Source organism: Parasteatoda tepidariorum, chromosome 3, assembly GCF_982258835.1.
Source record: "Parasteatoda tepidariorum strain Cologne lab strain chromosome 3, Ptep-v5.0, whole genome shotgun sequence".
Taxonomy (NCBI): domain Eukaryota; kingdom Metazoa; phylum Arthropoda; class Arachnida; order Araneae; family Theridiidae; genus Parasteatoda; species Parasteatoda tepidariorum.
This window is the reverse complement of record NC_141757.1, coordinates 37410034-37433249: the sequence shown is the minus strand read 5'-3', so window position 1 is coordinate 37433249 and position 23216 is coordinate 37410034. Positions and strand designations below refer to the sequence as shown.

General features: G+C 29.8%; 1 protein-coding gene across 1 annotated transcript in view; it reads left to right on the top strand.

The window, feature by feature from the left end:
* The window catches only part of LOC107447194 (nose resistant to fluoxetine protein 6), an 88061-nt gene that overhangs the window by 2492 nt on the left and 62353 nt on the right, over window positions 1–23216 (top strand). The window contains exons 2-5 of the mRNA XM_087159095.1: window positions 5078–5424; window positions 13592–13809; window positions 16839–16953; window positions 21896–21992. Coding sequence (XP_087015221.1) covers window positions 5078–5424; window positions 13592–13809; window positions 16839–16953; window positions 21896–21992 — 777 coding nt within the window. The remainder of the gene's footprint in view (window positions 1–5077; window positions 5425–13591; window positions 13810–16838; window positions 16954–21895; window positions 21993–23216) is intronic.

Genomic DNA, 23216 nt, shown 5'->3' with positions numbered 1-23216 from the left:
TATTTGCAGACGGAGATTTCCCACGGTAGTTTTATTTAATCGAAGACTTTGAAATGTTCTACAAATCTAATTTTAGCCCTTTCTCTTGATTTTAATTTGGAGTAAAGATAAGTGTCACAATACAAACGAATCGTCATTCAATTAAAGACACCAATGATGCTTAATTAATTGCGGTAATTAGTACTAATAATGTTATCATTGTAATTGATGCTGATTTTAATGCGTAATAAATGTACTAATATTGGTAATACTGTAGGTACTGTGATAATACATTTTTTACTGTCTAATTGTGATTATTAATAGATTTTATAGTGTCTTAAATTAGATTATATTTGACTATTATTAGTTGGCTTTGAGTAAAAATTTATTACAGTTAATCATTATTTTAATCGGTCTGCAGTTAAAACGTTTGAGTCTTCTGCCTCCGGACTTCCTTGAGAGATCAACTCTGTCCAAACTACCACCATAATCCTGGAAAGTATTAGTTTAAGATATTATTTTTTAATATCTATTTTTAAGAGTAACTTAATTAATATTTTTATTTAGCTGATTATTCGATTAACAAATGTCTCTCTATATATTTTGTTATCACGTTTCTTCGCTCGTTAAATTTGACGAACGCGTTTTCTTTTCTTATTATTTATAACTGTAATATGAATTCGAGCGTCAGTCGTATGCTTGGAATTAAAAATTGTCAAAAATATTCCATCAAAACTCTTGGTGGCTCTAACCGTCATTTGCTCATCACGACATTTTTTTCACTTCTCAAACAAGCGAAAGAACAACTTATATGTTATCTTTAATGTCACATATTTTCTTTCAATGTGTGACAGAATATTCAATAAAAAAATTCATTCGTACATTTTGCACTCATGATTTTCCTTTTATATTAATTAAAATGTGCAGGACCAGGATATCTATTTCTCACGAAACTGTTCGTGACTTTGTTTTAAAATATGATAGTTTTCAAGGTTTTCCGTTAGTTTTTAAGACACAACTTCCCCAACTGATCTGATATTGAAGAATAGGAATAAGTTTCGAAAAATTGGTAATTTTTAGAAACTAATATATATATATATATATATATATATATATATATATATATATATATATATATATATATATATATATATATATATATATATATATATATATATATATATATATATATATATATATATATATATATATATATATATATATATATATAAAAGAGGAGAGAGAGAAAGAAACACGAATTGCCTGATTTGCGCATATTTTTAGCCATGTGCAAATCCATTTGGGGGAAAATCCGTGGCTAAAATTATGTGCAAAGCGGGCAATTCATGTTCCTTCATCTCTTCTCTTTTTTAGTTTATTTTTTTCTTAAATAAAAGTTAATTTTCGAAAATTATTAACCGTCAACTTCTTTAAATTAAGCCGACCGGCCTGTCTAGGGGTTAGGGAAGTGTCCTTGCATCAGAAAGGTTCTGGGTTCGAATCCCGGACAAGGCATGGATGTTCTTTCCTTCTCTGTGCTATCTGTCCTTACTATGGGAGCAACGTTGGCCCACCTAATATGGTGCCTCTGAAAGAGAGGCGAACAAAGCTGCCTAGTAAATGACTGAATTGACGGGAAAATGCTAACACAGGAGGGCGTTGGAAAAAAAAAATTTCTTTAAATTACTCAGTATAATATGCCCTTGCTTACATCCATTTTCGGGCTCGTCCTTGGTAACTAACAAATCAAACGCACTTTAAAACAAAACCCCTCTACTTATGATTTTACCTGAATTTGCGCTTCTGTTTTCATATTTTTTAATCTAGCAATCATGTTACAAAAATATTTTAAATCATTCTTGAAAATTTTCCCGTTCATGTAAGTTCATTTCAATTCGCTACTCGCTTTATAGATTTCGTTTCATGTTTTGTTCTGTTTTTTCGTTACTTTTTATTTTCCGTTTTTACGTGATATTTTTACTTAATATGATCTATTCTATTTGTTTCAAAAATATTTTTTCGTGTGCTCCTCACACTATTGTATTAATATATTTTGCTTTGGCTATATTGATACAATATTAGAAAGCACTACTTTTTGCGGATATAATCGTGTGAGCTGATGAAAAGTTATATCTATTATTTTCCGGTTTTTTATAGATTTTTTTCTTCATTTCGGAATTTTTTATTATTCATTTTTTTCCGGATTTTTATTATTTCTATTATTTTTTTTTCTCTTTTTCCCTTTTCTTATTGTTCTCTAATTTTTCCAATTCTAATTTTTAATTATATATATACTGGGAGGCTTCACCCCCTGCTCGCTAGCGCTCGCCAACCCCCGGAACTGCTTTCGCAGTTCATTTCGAATTGCTTTGCTCGCTCATTGGATACGTTCTTAACGTCTAGCTGTCGTATACTTTTTTGAACACTGAAGTTCCGAAAACTTTTCACTGTAGAAAATTCCAAACCTGTGCATTTCAATATTAATTTGAAATTGCAAACAGTTCACATATTTTTCTTAATCACATTATTCTAAATTTCAGTTGTTGAGAAAAGTAACTGCTGTAAGTTTTGCTTTAAAGTCTTTTCCACCAGAGGGCTAAAACCATGTGTTGTAAAACAATATGAAATAGTACTGAACGCCGGATGTAAAGCATCGTCTTCGATGAAGATAATTTTATGAGATTTTTTTTATAATTCGATGAGAATTCACCCGATTAGACATATGATGCTCACTACGTACTCTTGCGCGCCGAAGCCTATCAATTAAAAATGAAAACTGTTGCCAACGCGAGAAAAGAAATATCATCGGTTTTATTGATACATACTTATTGGCGTTTTATATAATATAGATAAATATAATAAAATTTTTCAAAAGAATAATTCGTAAGAACCTTAAATCGTTGGAGTCACTGAATAACAGAGTACATAATCAGATTTTCAACTCTTTTTCTCTTTATTTATAGGCAACATATATAAACCTGATCTACTTTTACTGTTGCATAACTTACGACATTTAAGTTATAGAAGGAAGTTTTAAAATTGAAATAATGTTTCGAAAACTTTTATCACAATTTGGGAACATGATAGTTTGTTGATATGTCCTTTGGTTTAAATTATTTAAGCTCATAGGTAAACAGAATTCTTAATTAAATAAATAGAAATTTATTACAAATTTTAATTTATATAAATATCAATACATTACATTTGTTACCATTAAATTTTGTATTTGAAACCACGGAAATTTTGTAATTGTGTGAGGATATGATATACTGAATTTACAAAAAAAAAAAAAAAAAAAAAAAAAAAAAAAAAAAAACACTTCTTTTTAAAGAAGATTTAATGAATCCCAAGACGAAGAAGTATGAAAGAAAATAATTGAAAAATATAAAGTTTAAAAAAAAACAATAATTTTTCTCCTGCTTTACTGAAAAAAGTAAAATATTGGATATAATTTATATGAATCGAATTGATATGATCTCAGTTAACTCCCGAGACATGTTTATTTTAAACATAGTTTATCTTTAAATGTGTTGTAAGAACTTAGCGTAAATTTTTCAAAGAAAGCAGATGGAAAGTCTGTGATTTGTTTGATTTTACTACTATTATTCGAAAACCACCGACTTTCATTTAACTTCATTTTATATATTTAAGAAATATTTGAATCAATCTATTAATTATTTTCTGATGAACTATAGCTTCTAAATATTTATGGATATGTGGTCCGATTTTTAAAAATTATATTGTTTATGTATTGAAACCCTTACAGACTCTCTCGAATGTTAGTTTAAAAAAGCTTAAGGACAAGCTGAACAGTAACCTCAAGTACAGTAAAACGTTATTCGATTTTAAGTAATACAAATATGCCGGCTAACCAACGTTTATTCTAAATATTTCTTTTAATATGCATTTTTTCCTCTTGTTAACTTTTTTTTCTTTTGATATCAATCATATGCTCTCACTGTCTTTAAAAAAAAAACTTAAAAAATAAACTCTTTCATAGAATGAAATATTTATCCCGACCTGCCCCAATTTAGGGCATACGGGTAAATGTTTATTAAAATCAAGAAAAACAGAAAAGTACATAAAATACAAAAATTGCAAAAATACGAAAACATTACAGAGTTTGATGGCAACAGCAGTAAAATAATTAAAATGCTCCGAGAGTCCCGCCTTATAGTGCCGAAGCCGACGGGGCTTCCCTTATAGTGAGCCAAAGACACAAATGAAAAATTTTACAACACATCGCAGGAAAGTACAGTATGACATACAATGCATCATGTGCAGGCAGTACATAGGATTAAAACGAGTAATAATACAGAGTAAGTTGGGTTGCTAAACCAAAGCGATCATTAACATTGTGACAGGATATAAAGGACACAAAGTATAAACTGTTGATGTATTCAAGAACAGTAAAACATAAAGTGAACCATTTAAAAAAAACGTGTACCTGAAGTGAACATAAGAAAACATTAAAATACATAGAATAGGAAAACATAGAATAGGATTTCATAGAATTGGTCATAAGAGGTCAATTACAAATAAATGTTTCATTAGTTGCTGAAATAAATTCCAATTATTTTGTCAAACAAATCTACGAGTTGATGTGATTTTCATTGTTTCACCAAACTTTTAAATGCAACTTGTGCAGTTTAGTTTTGGCTTTTCTGCTTGTTAAAAGGATGTGTGGTGCATGGGAACTCTGACCTGGTAATGTCGTTATACAAACAAAGGGGGGCAGTCTGACTCTCCCAGTAGTTTGCCACAATATTTACACAACCCCTGTTATATATAACGATTTTAAATTTGTACATTTCAGCAAAAAAACAGACTCAAAATGTTTAAAAAATTTGTAGCTTTAGTTTCAAATTTAATTCAGATTTGAAATATCCACACCTGCATTAGACAAAATCAAGTATTTGTATAAATGCAACAAAAAGTTTCTTTCCCAACAAAATCTTGCAACAAAACTTCTTTCATGCAACAAAAGTATTTGATTTCCTACAGTACCGTAAAATGAACAGCATAATTTTTTTTAACTCTACACGTTTAATACCAGACTTACGATGATTAATTGTTATTTTAATCATTATTTATACAGGTTATCAAAACACCCAGATGGAAAAATGAAAGCGATAATCATCCCTATCAAGCTGATTCTTGTAGTTTTGCTCCTTCACCAGGCAAATGGATTAAGAAACCAAACTTTTAACCATGTCACAATTCCACAACATGCAAAGATGGTTCCCGGAATCACTCAAGACAACATCATCTTGGCGTGGGTGAATACGGAGGCTACATTAAAGAGAGCATACTTCAACCTGTTTAAAAGTTTAGTAACGAATGCATTCGGCTTATCTCTCACTACTAATATATCTCAAAATTGTACTTACAGTTTATTTGAATACTTAAATGGATTGAGGAATATGAAAACCTGGGCTTTCAAAAGTAAGATTTCTATTTTTGAATAATCTAGTAAGCAGTTTGCTTTTTTTCTCCCACGATAAATATATATATATATATATATATATATATATATATATATATATATATATATATATATATATATATATATATATATATATATATATATATATATATATATATATATATATATATATATATATATATATATATATATATATATATATATATATATATATATATATATATAATATATATAATTAGCAGATAAGTTTAAAATCTTAAAAAAGTCTTAGCTGGAGATGACTTCTAATACTCATTCCAAAGCATCCGAAATGTGTTGAGATGAATCAGATCGAAGGTTTAGTTTGCGATGAGATTGTTTTGTTGATGTTAACTTAATACTAAGTGTCCTACTTTAGATGTTTGTTGTTTATAGAATAGTGGTTGCTAACCATTTAACGAACGAACGAACGAATCCTTAAGGTTAAGTATTTAAGTAATAATATACAAGTAATCAAAATATATAAAAGAAATGACACGGTGAATAACAAATCGAATATTTAAAGGAAAATAGTACGTTGGCAGATGCAAATGCTTCTGCAAAGTCAAGACTATTCACGCCTTTAAAAATCAAAGCCCACGATCAAATAACTAATCTTGACATCGATAGGAAGATAGCCACTACTCTCATCAGACTAAGAACAAAACATTATAAAAACATGAAAATTTCTACAGATGGGACTAGAAAATATCAAAACTGTGACAACTGTCTTAATGTGGAACTCACACCATATCATGTTTTTAACAGCCCTGCAGTCGCTTCAGGCTTTCACCTCTTAAACTATCCCACAAAAGAGGATTTGTATTCATTAAACACCATAGAAATAACAAAAACTATTCAAGCACACCATGAAATATGATTCAATAGAGGATACGACACCAACTAACCAAAGGAAAATAGTATATACAAGATAAAGTAAAAATAGTACCTCGGTTAGTATAGTGACCCAGTTGTCCTGGTAGCATAGCTCTTGCCGGGTTGCTCACTATCCTGTAATTAAACAGCCCTGTCGCTCGCCTGCATCGGACCCTGCTGGAAGGTTGCTCCTTCACCAGGTTTGCCACAGTTCTGGTGTTTTTAAATCATTATATATATATATATATATATATATATATATATATATATATATATATATATATATATATATATATATATATATATATATATAAATATATAAATATATATATATATATATATATATATATATATATATATATATATATATATATATATGCATAAATAAATAAAAGAAAACACGAAGAAAGTTGAGAAAAACAATAAGTTTCATTTATTGCGCTTCAGCTGCAAGTAAACAGAACTCATTAGATAAGTTCAAAATGAAGAATAAAACAAAGAAAAATTATAGACAAATGAAAAAAAAGGGGGGGGGGGAATAATAAGTAAAAAAATAACAAACAACAGTTTATATATATATATAAAAAAAGAAAAAAAAAAAGAATGAAAATTTATTTAAAAAACCGAAGAAAAAAAACCGGAAAAAAAGATATAATCTTTTCTTCAGCCCACACTATTATACCCGCAAAACAGAGTGCTTTCTGATATTGTATCAATAAAGCCAAAGCAAAATATATTAATACAATAGTGTGAGGAGCACTCAAAATTTTTTTTTATAAAAATAACAATAAATAAAATAGATCACAAAAAGTAAAAATAAGTAAAAATAACATGTAAAAACAGAAAATAAAATGAAATAAAAAGAAAAAACATTAAAAAGGGGCTATAAAGCGAGTAGCAAAATCAGATCAACTTACATGGACGAAAAACTTTTCAAGAATGAGTTAAAAATGTTTTCGCAGAAAGATTGCCAGATTACAAAATATGAAAACAAAAGACGAAAACAAAAGCGCAAATTGAGTGCAACAAGAGGGTTTTAAAGTGTCGTTCTTACTGCACTGCTGAAGTGATTTGTTATTCTGAGATTTGATTTGTTAGTTACCAAGGATGGGCTCGAAATGGATGTGCGCAAGGTAATATTATACTGGATAATCTTAAAAATTGATCATAAATAGTTTTAGAAGATAGATGTTTATTTAAGAAAAAATATAAAATTGAAAAGAGACACATATATTGCCTGTTTTGCAAATAATTTTAGCCGCGGATTTGCACGATATGGATTAGCACATAGAAAAATTATTTAAATTATCAGAGAAAAAAATTTTAATAGATAATTTTAACACGGATTTGCCCGAAATGGATCTGCACATGGAAAAATTAACAAAGAAAATATTTCTAGTAGATAATATTAGCCACGGATTTGCCCGAAATGGATTTGCAAATGGAAAAATTGTATAAACTAATAAAGAAATTTTTAGCAAACAATTTTACCCACGGATTTGCCCGAAATGGATTTGCACATGGAAAAACTGCATAGATTAACAAAGGAAATTATTTAGTAAAGGAATTTTTAGTAAATAGTTCTAACCACGGATTTGCACATGGAAAAATTATACAAATTAACAAAGAAATTATTTAGTAAATAATTTTGGCAATGGATTTGCACATGGGAAAATTATAAAAATTAACAAAAAAAATTTTTTTAGTAAATATATCCACAATAATATACGATTAATTCAATGATTTTATATAAAATTTTATTACTTCAGTTGGGTATCCATTGTTTTTTATCAAATTTTGAAAGAGTTTATCGATTTATTTTTTGGATAAATAAATATTACTACATATTCTTTTAATTCTGTTCATTTCATTAAAAGTGGTGTTTAAATAAATGCTCCTAGAAACATTAGAATTCCAAGTAACTTGTTTATTAATATTAAAATTAAAATCATTCCTTTTATCGTATAAATCAACATAGCAGATATTTTCAACCTTCATAATACCCATATAATATTATCATCATGATTACGAAGTAAGATTAATTCCTCTGGGTATATATCACTCAATAAAATAGTAAAATCTTGGAGATTAAAGATAATTAAGTCATCAATATATCTAAAAACAAATTTAATAATAAGAGTATAATTTTTTTTCATAATAATGCAAAAATAAGTTAGCTAAGAGAGATGAATAATTAGATTCTTGTGGTATTCCATTAATTTGAAGAAAATATCCTTTCCATTGTAAAGATAATTACTAAAAAGACAAAAATTAATCAGAATTTCTCAATAATCAAAATCGCAACAAAGGATATTTTTAAAATCATAGTAATAATTCAAAAGGACATCTTTTAGTTTAGAAAGGGAAATGCTATTGAAAAGATCCTGGAAATCAAAAGTCACAATAGAATTAATTTTATTATGTTTAATGAAATCTAAAATCAGTTGATTATTAGTGATAATCCAAGAGAAACCTTCTTTAATAATATAGTTAATAATCTTATTTAAGTAGTTCGAGAAAATGGTGCCAGGTTTAGTTAAATAAGTATTAGACCCACATGTGATAGTTCTAAATTTTACTGGAATTTTATGAAATTTAGGACTGATAATTAAGTATTTATCATTCAATCATACTTACTTATTATTCCCCCCCTTTTTTTTTCATTTGTCTATAATTTTTCTTTGTTTTATTCTTCATTTTGAACTTATATATATATATAAATATATATATATATATATATATATATATATATATACAGGGTGTCCCAAAAGGTCGTTTACAAACTTAACATGCTGGTCTGTCATATCATGATGAACAAGATTTACATAGGAACTTATGTCCGAAAATTAAAACTGCGACCGCTAGAGGGCGATAATTGCACGATGGGACGCCAGGATCGCGGAAGCGGCAGCACGTGTCCGTGACACTCCTGGCCAATTTGAACGGGTTCGTGAATCCATGCACCGACGCTGTGAAACGTGCATTGTGGCGAATGGAAGGAATTTTGAGCATTTGCTGTGATGTAATGATGTTTTATAATAAAAATCATATTAACACCGCTATCGATATAATTTATTTCTCCTCATCCAAACCTGCACTTATCGCCCTCTAGCGGTCTCAGTTTTAATTTTCGGACACAAGTTCCTATGTAAATCTTGTTCATCATGATATGACAAACCAGCATGTTAAGTTTGTAAACGACCTTTTGGGACACCCTGTATATATATATATATATATATATATATATATATATATATATATATATATATATATATATATATATATATAAATATATATATATATATATATATATATATATATATATATATATATATATATATATATATATATATATATATATATATATATATATATATATATATATATATATATATATATATATTTACGAGAGGGCTCCGTTCCCTGCTCTCTACCGCTCGCCAACCCCCGATAATTGCTACGCAATTACATTTTCATTCGCTTCGCGAACAAACTTAAAGTCGTTTTCCTGGAAATTATTTGGCAATTTTTCTGCACCAACATCATGTAGAGAGAATATGATAGGATTGTAAAATGTCAGAGGAACTTATTATCAACATTATATAAAGCAATTTCAATACAAACAATATTATAAACTTATATAAAGCGAGGAACCAATATTATTTAAAACATTACTATAGGGCATTAGCCGGAGATTTATCTCCGTATCCGAAGCACGCGAGGTGGAGCCTAACTCAAATCATTGTTGATCTTATAGGATGCCGGATGCTCCCTATACGGTGCTTTATCTCCCCCCCCCAGTAATTTAAATTTTAAACTAAAACAATGAAAACCTAATGAAAAAAAACTTTACAAAAATTACAAACAAATTAAAACATGTAATATTAATAAGTTGATTCTAAGTAATATTTCAAACGCAAATACCATTTCAATTAATTGCTCAATTAACTTCCATACTGTCAACTGACAAAATATTTTAGTTTCAATCAGAAGTATTCGTAATTACACAAAAGTATTCGTTTTCATTTAAACGTCTTGACTTTTCAACGTTTCTTCGTCGTGCATTCCGCCGTCGCGTATTGACAGCACTACTACTATTTTCCAGTTAATTTTGTGCAGTTAAATCATGTTCAGCTCTATACCGCTGTTGATATCGCCTAAGATATTCATGGCGATCCATTTTTTATAAAAGATATAAGTATTTTAAAGTAAACTCCGTTCAATATATTTTGATAATTTGGAATGTAAATAGTTTTTTGAGAGAGTGTTGATTCGTGCTTCCAATAACTCTGCCCGATTTATCAGAGCTATTAAAATATATTGGAATTCTAAAATAAATAACCGCGTTCCATCAAAACAAACATTTTATTACAAAACTTTAGAACAACTATCTTTTAACATTGCCACTCAAAATTATTAATAAACACTGGATAATATTGCGTTAATGACACTTTTATCTAATGACGTCATAAACAATCGTTTGCATAAAGTTTAGTTCATAATAATCATATATAATCGTTTCCGTAAATAATCGTTCGGTCTTTTTATAGCTTTACGTAACAAGTGTGAGATTTTTTTTTTTTTTTTTTTTGAATGGCGATGTTATAATTTTGTTGTTGAGTTAATAAATCTTTCTTTTTATAAACGTAATAGTAGAGTTTTCTTAATTATTTGATTCGAAATCCTCTGAGTTTTATTTGAGATCAGTTTGTATATTGTATTTTTTGACAGCATAATTAAAAATTATTACCTTTTCACATACATGCGTTCTCAATTTTGATTGGCTGTTTTGTACGTCACTAATCAGAAGTCTCCTGTGATTGGCTATGTGTTATCATTCCACTCTCTTCTTATATATAAAGATATATATATATATATCGGGAATATAATCATATAATAATATGATTGTACATCATGCTTGAAACTTTTGGAAATATTCCCCTATAAAACAATATAGTGTTTTTGAGGTTGACAAGTGTTACAAATAGAAAGTTGAGGTAGAAAATGAGGTTAAGCTTTTTCACCAAAAATAACCTCCTCAATAAACTTCAATTTCAACCTCTTTTACACCTCATAAAATTAATCCCATATATAGCTTAGCAATACTTTAAATTGAAATTCTTGGAAATTATTCACACCTTAAATATACTTATTTGCTTGAAGTGTAGAAAATAACCTGCATACCTCAAAAATGACCTCTCTAAGTTTGTTGCTCTAAGGTAAATTCATATCAACTTCAAGTGGGAATAAAACAACTGCATACATCTTGATTAAAAACCTTGGGAGGTTGATTTTTTTAAGGATGGGTTGGAAGTCAACTTCAAATAAACCTTAAATCTATCCTATTCATTTCAAAACAACTTGAAGTAACCCTCAAAAACATCATAAATTTTCATAAGGATTGACCTGTTTACCCATGGTAAATTTGCATCGGCCTAAATAGGTGCAGAAAGTTTAAAGCTTCTTTCTTTTTATAATACCACTATAATTCTGAAAGAATTCTTAAATAAATATTACAGTTCTGTACTCTCTCCTCCAATCTGCTCCAGAAAAATCAAAACTCTGATTCGTGGACTTAAAACAGACTCTAATACTCTAGAAATAGAAACATATCGCAAGAAATTTGGACTTAAGCCTGAAAGAAATCATCCAACTCAAAAGGTAGCATGGCCAGGAGTATTCGCGTCTTCCCCTATATCTTGTTATCCAATCAGATTCCAAGACTAACAGAGAAATCTACAACATCAGCTCTATTCTCAATCTCTCGGTACGGACTGAGCGTTTTTGCGACTGCCGTTTCCAGATTCAGTGCAACCGGAGCCAAAAGTTCGGCCACACCCAGAGAAATTGCCCAGTCTGCATGCATGAAGTGTGCGGAAGCGCACTTCACCTACACCTACACAAAACTACCAAGTAACATGTACACATGTACCTACACAAAACTACCAAGTAACAAAACTACCAAGTACTCCAACATGTGTGAACTGTAAGGGTCACCATCATGCCTGCTTCACTGGCTGCATTGAACGACCAAAGAAATCAACAGGAAAAAGACCGAAGAACATCACGAATAAGGCTACTAGACTTCTCCGCATATTTAAAGAGATGCAACAGCTCCTTCAAAACGCTGAACTAGTGACGATGCTGCTGCAATCACTCCTCTCCGAAGACCAAACCTAAGCCAACATCCAGGACTACGCCTTTTCCACGAGCCGATCACAGCTTGCTGTGATAATTTTTTATTTTATTTTCAGATCCACCAACATCTGATCCAACATCATAGATCCTCTCAATTTCAATGAATCGTTTAAAGCCGCTTCGAGGCTGTGTACCGAGATAGATGGAATTTCTACCGTTCAGCAATAATTCGGAGCCCCCTCTTCCTCCCATCTCCATTCCTCCTTATCATCGATTTAATACTACCGATGAATCGCTTCGCGGCATCCCACCGAGATTTATGTGATTTCTACCATTCAACCATTCAGTAATATTTCGAGATTGCTGGTATTGGAGCTAAAAAAAGTTATTAACTTCATCTTATCAGTGTAGTTCAATTTCGCATGGGTAAAAATGACACCATTTCTAAAGATTCAAGCATGATCTTTCAAATTGTGCCAGCAGTTTTTCCACGTAAAATTTTTCATAACGAAGAAAGACAGAGATGCCTACTTTCTACGTTTGTTGTAAAAATCTATTCTAGTGGTACCTAAGTTTATATTTTATTTTATTGTTTTTCTATTCATTTCCCCACCACTACTTTCCACTATAAAGGATTTAAAAGTTTATATCCAACGCCACTTGACACCAAAACTTTCGAAGATAAGGACATATTCACGACTCAGGCGCCAGATCCGAAAGCAAGACAAGACAAAGAGCAGATCTTTCGATGGTAATTATTTTGAAATGTTGGCAAAATTGCCAAAAGTTCTGAAGCTTTGAGTTTTAAATGTTTGCCACTCTATTAAATATTTGTCTACGCAGTAGTTGGCAGTCCTGAATCTTTAAAATCGCATTTTAATAAGTTTTTTAAACACTATTTGAGAAATATTTCATCAGAAAGAGTAAAAGTTAGCAGGTCTGTCACGTGGTGAGACTATTAAAATGTTTGCAAAATTACCTAAAATTCTGAAAGCTTCAGTTTCTAGTTGTCTACTACTCTATTAAATATCCTCCAAAAATCGTAGCAGTTTAGAGCCCTGCATTTTTTTCTAGTTTTAATATGAAAAACAAATCGTATTACCACAGTTTACTTATTTTTGTTTTTCCTTTTAGTGTTGGATTCATCTGGGAAAATACCAAATGGTGTGATGGGCGGAAATCCTACGGCGTTTGGCGACTTTGATACATGTCTTCAAATAGAATCTCCAAGTCGAAGTTTTCATGGACAGTATTGCCGTATAGATTTAGATCTAGCATTGCCGGAGAGACCAGTGATGTCACCAATGGAAAAGCCAATGGAAATCATTCATAATCTGTTTGAGCCTAACACAGTAAATAGCTTTAAATGAGTATTACTTTACTATGAGTATTACTTTAATGAGTACTTTATGTAACATAACACATCATTTATTTAACCCGATATCATTTCATACATCTGCCATGCCACTTATTTACCTAACATTAAAAACTTAATATTTTTTTCATCCTGCAACAAATTTTGTTTTAACAACGACTTTAATTTCTAAATTTATTTCTGATTAAATTCTTATCTGTCTTTTTCTTTCGCTTCCTAAGCAACTTATCTAGATCTCAATGATAAAAAAAATTATTTCATATTACCTGAGTATGTCATTCCCCTCCCCTTAAAGCTTAACTTTCAAAAGCGTAATTTTGATCTTCAGACAATATGTGATAGTTGTATTTTTTGATGAACTTGATTTGATTTTATATTGATGTAGGTTATAAAAAATTGCGTCAGTTTGAGCTCTTAAAAAATAACTTCTCCCCAGTAGAAAATTTCAAAGTTCAAGGTTTTATCTTTAAAAGTGTAAGCAGGTTTTAAGTGATTTACCTAAGGAAAACAGTAACATCTCAAAGTTTATTATTAGCATATTGCTTTATTATTAGCATACCGCTGCCTAGTTACGAGCTCGTTTTCATGGGGCATTATTGCTTTTTAGAGTTATGCTGCGTCAAAATTATTGAAAAATTCGGTTTTTAGTGCTTATCTTGCCTGAAAATTAAATTACATCGCCCCCAATTATTTCCTTAATGAATCTTAAAGTGTACTATTAGGACAAGCTCCTGACTCTGCTCTTTTCTTAGTTATTGATGTCTTTGCTAGATATAGTCAGGCGTTCAAACTTTCAAAAGATACAAATTCTGCGTTTTTTTTTATATAGCTTTTCTCAAAACAGCATAATCTTTTAAAAAAGAAGTTACTTGTATTCTCTCTTGTAGGTAAATGTATCTAATAACACCTGAAAAAGGAAAATGAATGGGACCTCCCCCCTTTTTCAAGAAAAAATTTACTTATATAAGTTGCATATAAACACCATGTTAAGAATCACATCCATCATCCTTTTTATGATAGTTAAAATGGATCATCCCCTTCAAAATAATCTAAAATAAAGAGATTTTATAAGAAATCTATCAGGAATTAAAAGTTATAATTATGGAAGTAGAAACATGGGGATGCTAAGTCATAAAAAAACGGAAAAATTCAAGGTTTTGTTAGTAATGTGTTTGTATAAAGTACTGTTAGAGATAAACAATAAAATACAAACTCTGTTATCTATCGCTTATTATTTACTAATTTCTTCCTGTAACTAATTTCTTCCTTTCAGTTTTAAAATAAAATTCAGTGAGCCTAAGAGCCAAGAATGTCAGGGTCAAAATTGAAATTTTCACTTACTTTGACCGAGAATAACTCTGAAAAGCAAGAATCCTTTATGAAAACGAGTGCATGTCCATAACTAGGCAGCAATATACTAATAATATAGCAAAACAAAACTTTGGGGTTATTGTTGCTTGAAATGAAATTTCAATAAAATAATGTTGACTTTGAAATTTTCTGCGGGAGAGAAAATTCTTAATAGCAGCTCGAACTTGCACAAGATTCATTTCTCATAATTTACTTCAATGTAAAAAAAATCGAACTAATCTAATAATCAAAATTTTATATTTTTGTATTATTGTTAAAAAAATAGCTTTAAATAACTTTAAAATAATATTTATTTCATTTTTAGGTAATTAAATGTTAGAATATGAATTGCAAGGGACCTAGTAATAAATAAAAAATAGTTTATATTTCATGAGGATTACATTAATATCTTCCACCCACCCTAAAAAATAAAGTTTCAGATCTGTCCCAACTAGTCGTCTCCGTCTGGCTCGATCAGACACTACGTTACTCCATTTATTGATTCCATGATTTTGTCATCTTTTTACACAGAATCAATCCATCTGGTGTTTGGTCATCCCCTTTTTCGGTTGCTTGTAAACTTTCCTAAAGTCAGCTTTTTAACTGGATCACCATCATCCCTTCCATCCAGCCTTCTTATTCTATAGGATTTAATAGCTGAAATTATGTTTGTTTGCTTGAATTTTCTGCATAATTCATAAGTGTATTGAATCCTCCAAACACTGTTTTCATTAACCGCTCTGAAGATGGCTCTGAATATTTTTTTTCAAACATTAGTAGTTTATTTTTCTCAGTTATGTATAGTCATTTTAGTATTAAAAATGCAATCATGATAACAATAATAACAGGCAAGCAGTTATTGTTGAACAAGATGTTGATCTGATCATATTACTTAGAGCTCTTGTTTCCAATGACACAAGCTCGACTTTATATTGAAAAGAAAAAGCTGGTGTAGGCTTCATACCTTTAGGAAAAAATGGAAAAGATGAAACGATTATGTTTAATGAGATACAAAATGAAAATTAAATTGTGCTTTAAAACAATTGTATTAAAAAAATCATATTACATTTTGTCTTCGAACCTACAGTTTATTACTTTTTAAAAAAATAGACATTATAAATTAAGAAATCAATCAAAAACTATAAAGGGAAATGTGACAAATTAGTATGACATTTGAGTAACAAAAATTCCTGCCGTTTTAGCCTTTGAACGATAAAAACCAGTTTTTCAAAACATCGTCACCTTCGTATTTTGAGGGTAATAAACCCAAATTTTATTTAAAAATGGCGTTTTTAAGTCAAAGAAAAACATATTCCCCCTCAATTCTAAGATATAGCCAATAAGATAAAGCTTTTTGCTATGACACTGTACAAAATGAAAATTCAACAAATGTTATAAGGGTGATCTGTTTTTTTCCGCTGACAAAGAAGAATATAAAGATGATTCGGATCGTTTGACTTTACATTATATTCACAGAATGTGAATATTTTAACTATTGATTGAATAGTGGAATATTCTGTTTGTAATAATTTTAAGCACTCGTCCCACAACCTTGTGTTAATAAAAAAGTTTTTCCTTTCAATCTGAATAAAAAGTTTTTCTTTTAATTTTTAGAGAAAAGATATTAAAAACTTCTTTTTTCTCTCACTGTTCTAGTTGATGAATAACTTAGCAAAATATGCTCAATATCTTTATATTGCTCAACCAAGCTTGAATGCCTGCCTTCCATCATCTTGTTCAAAAAAAGACGTAGCAGCTTTGTTTTCTAACAGTATGTAAAATAATTTGCTTTTTGTATGTTTTTTTATTTATTTATTTACTTTTATATATAAAAAAAGTGGGGCACATTTAAATTTTCCACGAAGAGAATTTTTTTAAAAAAGAAGAAAAAACAGTAACAGAAGTATAAAATATGTGTGTTTTAATTTGCATTGATTCAAAATTATTTTGACCAAGATCCAGGACAAGTTCCTATTGCTGCTAAGTGATCATACTTTCGAAACAGTTTTCAAATGTATTCAAAAAGGTATCAACACGATAATAAAAAACAGCAATTGTCTTAACCCTTTGACGCGAATTTTTTTTAAAAATATTTCTCATACGTTTTCTTTATTTTCAATTTATTTAGATAAAAGTTAGTGAAAAATAATATATTTAGCATTTTAATAATTTATCATTATAAAATACAGCATGAATCTCAGACGTTAAAGCTGAAATCTTGTAACCACTGTTTACTTCCAAGAAAAAAAATTTTCTTCAAAATTGCAATTACAGTTATTTAGGTCAAAGAGAAACAGTTATTAATCATTTAAATTTCTTTAATTTTTAAAACTAATTATTGTTAATTTTTTGAATGTGAATGAAAAAAACATTTTTTTTTTTGCATTTTATATTTTAGTACAAATATAATTCCGATTCGGGATTTTTTTTAGTAACTATTAGACTGTCTTTAATAATTAAAAATAATGAAATATATTTTTGTTTTTAATTAGATCGCCAGATAAAAATATAGATGTCTTATCTTCGTCAAAGGGCCCCTGCAATAGCACCTAAAATTTCAAATAAAAATAATGTAAACATTGATGCTATAAAAAAGAGTAGTAGCATTAAATAAATTGTGTAGTTTTTTTATATCAGAGCCACCATAATTTGAAAAAAATACAATTCCTGATCCTTCAACCTACACCAGATTGAATTCAATACACAAGAAAATTTAATTCAACCAACATGACACGACACCAGGACCAAGATTTGCTTACAGATGTTTGAATTAATTATAAATGGCATTGGTCTTATTCCTCTAAAATAAACTACGAAATGAATATTTAAGAATAAATTTTTTATCACTTAAAATCTGGCCAAAGAATTAGAACCAGTAAGTGAACACATTGGCAGAGTCTACTTTTACTTTACAGAGCTACGCTTTTCGAGAAAAGTGTTACCAAGTCGTAGTGAAAATTATAAATATTTATATAGCTGCTACTTTTTGTTTCTAACTTTGCATGCATTTAAGGCAAATTAACTTACACAGGGAAAATGAATTTTTGTTGCATTAAAAACAAATATTGTTGTTACCCAATTTGAGAGTGAGGATTTAAAATCTGAAATTTATTTTGTTCGGAAAACTAGAGATTCCTTTAAAAATTTTGTATTTTGGTCAGATTGTCTTTTTGCCTTTTTGCCCTGATATATATATATATATATATATATATATATATATATATATATATATATATATATATATATATATATATATATATATATATATATATATATATATATATATATATAAATATATATATAAATATATATATATATATATATATATATATATATATATATATATATATATATATATATATATATATATATATATATATATATATATATATATATATATATATATATATATATCAGGGCTATTCCCAATTCCCTCCGCCTGTAAACGCCTTTTTTCTTCACTACAACTGGCTTCAGTGGTACATGTTACAGTCATCTACCGGCAACTGCTTAAATTAAAACTTAAATACTTTCGGAATAATTTCATATGTTCTTTTTTGCCATATTCGTCTTCTTTTTTTTTACTATAACGCTTCGAAATCCCGGAGGGAATTATGAATAACCCTGTATAATATCAGTCACCCAAGAGACTCTTGAATACAAACTGTTTATATTTTTTAATTTGTCTGTAATAATTTCAAGATGAATGGGATATGGTTCTTCCGCTCGGCCCAGGTGCCCAGATTCTGTTAAGTAAAGTAACAGTAATATATATATATATATATATATATATATATATATATATGAATAAAATAAAAATAAAAAGACTAAATTGTAGAGAAGCAAGAATGGTAAAAGCAATAGTCGTTATCAAGACACATCTATTGCTATAAATGCGATATTTCTGAATAAAGAATAATTATCCAAAGATAAAAATTATTATTTATATGTGTCGATATCGCAAAAAACTTATAGTTGAAAAATTATGAAATAAAATTAAAAAGTAATCAAACTTACCGGCGTGTAGCAAGATGCGGTTTTAGATTTAAAAGTATAATAAGTAAACAGTTAGTGAAATTAGCGAAGAGGAAAATATTTGAAGTGGTGCTTATAGCTTGAATCGAATAAAATAAAACAATATATTTGATCGAAGTAGAAAAACTTTTAAGTAATTCTAATATTAGTGCTGCCATCTATGAGAAGAATTAATAAAAATTCGGAAATTAAATTATTAAAACCCAAAAATGTAGAAAAACATTCATTTCGATCCTATCATTTATAGGGTAACTTATTTAAAAGTCATAGCCTGCACATTATACGGATAGAAAGCCGTTTATAGACTTAATCCTTCATTCGTACATCCTTACATAATTTTAAAGAATACACATTTCTATCATTCATAGGGTGACTTATTTAAAAGTCAGAGCCTGCACATCATATGGATAGAAAGCCGTTTATAGACTTTATCCTTCATTCATACTATCTTACATAATTTTAAAGTATACACATTCTCAAAATCATAGGGTGACTTATTTAAAAGTCAGAGCCTGCACAGCACTGCATTCATTAGGGTGGTTATTTATTAACCAGAGCCCATTCCCTTTTTACAAAAATAATGATAATAATAATAATAAAAAAAAGAATTTTTTTTTAAATAAATAAATAAATAAACTAAACTGTTTATTATACTGGATAATTAAAATAATCGAATCAATATTAAGAGGCTACAAATTATTAAGAAGTAAATTAAATTTTTTTTTAACCAATCCAGTACAAAAGGTCATACATCCAAACTTTTCCGTCCAGTGGCTTTAGAAACAGTTTATCACAGTTAGTTCCTACCTTAAAAAAATCAGAGCTCATTCTAAAAGTAGAAAAGTTAAATAAAAATAAATAAAAATTAGTGTTCAAAGTTATATATATATATATAAAAGTCATTCAAATGAAACCTGGTCAGTCCGTCTAATTTTGCATTAAACGTAATGGGGGGCCACGTAACTGTGTGTATGGCGACACCATCTATTGGTAGAGGGATTGACACATGCACAACGTTTGACGTTGCATAGCGACTGTATGGTTGCACGCCGAAGAGAAATTTGCGCCCTAGTTATCATCCACACACGGCCAATGCGGTGAAGACGACATTGCGGCAGTTTCGGTGGGAAACGCTGGAACATCCACCGTACAGCCAGACATTTCACATTACGACTTTCATGTTCTTGGACCTCTAAAACAGGCTATTTTCGGACATCGATTCACAACGGACGACGACGTGTGTGACTGAGTCTAGACAGCCTACTAGCTTTTTCAAAGATGGAATCGATCGGCTGGTGTCGCAATGGGATAAATGTGGCAACAGTTTTCGGGACTATTTTTGAGTATGTGTACTGTCAGGGGTGGCCAACCTGCGGCTCGCGAGCCACATGCGGCTCTTTGAAGGATTATTTGTGGCTCTCGATAAATGTATCCGAGTTCCCTTTTAATTTTTGTGCTATTATATTTGAAAAAAACTATTATCGTTCCTTGTGTGTTTCATAGTGTCTTTTAATGTTCGCATTTTTAGATGGTTATCTAGCTACAGCGTATTAAATCGTTTTGTAGATTTGTTTGATCCGATAACTGCATTTCTTAAAGAAAAAGAAATAACCTATAGAGAATTAGACGATGACGAGTGGTTACCATATTTAATGTTTTTAACTGATGTCATGGAACATTTGCAAACATTGAATTTACAATTGCAATGGAAAGATAAAATAATATCTGACCTCTCACAGGCCAGTTTAGTTTTCAAACTAAATTACAACTTTTTCAGAAGGACATTGTGGCAAAATGTTTAAAAATAAAACATTTTGTAATTTTAATCCAATTAAAAAAACTTGTTCTAATATTAAACAAGAAAAACTCAACGAGCAATGATTTTCTTTATTACTCTCAACCTCATACATCTTAATCCAGACTACACTTTTGTCGTTCAATAGCTATCAAAACTATATTTATAAACTTTAATTAAATAAAAAAAATCTAACTTAATTTGTTTGGCCCATAGCGGCTGTTTTTTACAGTTTCTGGCTAAAATTCTTTATAGTGGTAGTCATGTAAAAATTGTGTTTACAGTTGTTATCGGGAATTATTTCAAATATGTAAATGCTTATAAACTTGAAAAAAAAATCAGAATTTCATGGTGGTAAAATTATGGCGTGAAGGCCAAAATCATGATTAATCAATATTGTTAAAGATAAAAAATATTAATCGATACATTTGCTACCAATTTGAGATTAAAAAGAATTGTGAAAAGTAAGCCTCAATACTGATAACTGAAAAAACCTTTTTGAATGCAAAAAGTTAAAATACCGTGTGCACAGGTTATTTGCTTCTTTGAGACCTGCCATACGACAGCATAATCTATAGTTATGGAGGTTTTTTTCTTTTTTTTTTAGCATTAATCTTGCGTTGAGGTATGAGCAATGAGGTATTAGGCCAGAAAAACTTTTCCCAAAAGTAAAAATTTTACATGGGCATTTTTACATCATACTCATCATTACTGAAATCGAGGTATTTTTCGCAAAAATACACAACCGTGAAATTTTTAAATATTGGTTTATCATTTTGTATTGTACAGACCCTTTTATATTGTAGATTTATAAAGAAATAAAAGATATTTATTTTCCTTTTATCGCCAGAACCATTTATGATGTCAAATTATTTCATTTAAGTTATGGTGTATTTAAAAATTGACAATAAAGTGAATGTGCCTGTGGATTGTGAAGTTAAAGAAGACCTGGCATTTACAGCAGTGGAGATTTTTATTTAGTGAGTATAACTTTTCGGTTCATTGTTTTCATGTGTCAATTCTGCTGACAAAAGGAACTTCCAAAAGTAATTTACCCTATATTTTTGAAACAAAAAATTTACCATTTTTTGCTGTAAAATTACATCGGTCTAGAAGTTTAATATTTTTTCTACGTAATCTATATTTAGGTCGATGCATTTTTGTAGATACTGTATTAATTTTTGCTTACTCATGTCATACCAGCACGCCTTCCCTATGTTTATGAAAAAGCACTGTACTTATTTTTCACATCGTATCTAGTTAAATCGTTGCTTTCTTGAAATGATTATAATCTGTGAATAATTGAATGATTATCATCTCCCACCCTATAAGCCTGCCTTTTCCCTCAGCGACTAAATTGAAAAAGAAATATGCGGCAGAAATAGAAAAGAAGATGAGATGAAAGATTTAGTCCAATACAAGAGCTTATTTAGGTACAACATGGGGCATACAAATAAAGTCACATCGTGTATAAAAACGTACAATACACAAGGGATAATAAAGAATTGCACATTACACGTAAATACAGACATTCAATTGAGTAGAAGACTTAAATGACCATGAAATAGCTCAAGGCCTGGTTTCTTAGGACAGGACGCCGTCAGCTGGAAATCAGCGCTAACCTCTGATTGATCCATTTGTGAGTTTGATAGTATACGTCATCCAACGCTCATCTTGAACTACAATTGCCGTCCAACTCAACTGCAGTTGGATTACAACGTGACGTTAACCACAGAAGCAATGGCGGACAACATCCAACAGCACATTGAAATCAGCCAAGATTTTGATTTTTACATTAAACATAGCTTCTTCATTAAACATAGCACTCTTCATTTAGCTCAGCTATAATGTGTTTTCTCTTGGACAAAGTCATTTTTTGTTCTCTAAAGCACTGGTCGATAATAACAAAATCAATACAAATTCAAAATAAATATTTGTTTACGTTATTAACGCATGCGCATTAACGCATGCATGAGAGATAATGTCTGCGTTGAACCGACTGCTCACGCTGAGCTAACAAAAAAGTATTTCTTTGGCGTCATCTCTACATCAGCTTTCCGCTGACGCCCAGATAAGGCGCTAGTTCTAAGAAACCAGGCCTTGAGCTAACAAACCAGTATTTTGTTGGTGTCAGCCGGACGTTGACGTCCCGCTGACGCCCAGATAAGGTGCTTGTCCTAAGAAACCAGACCTTCAGTTGAAAA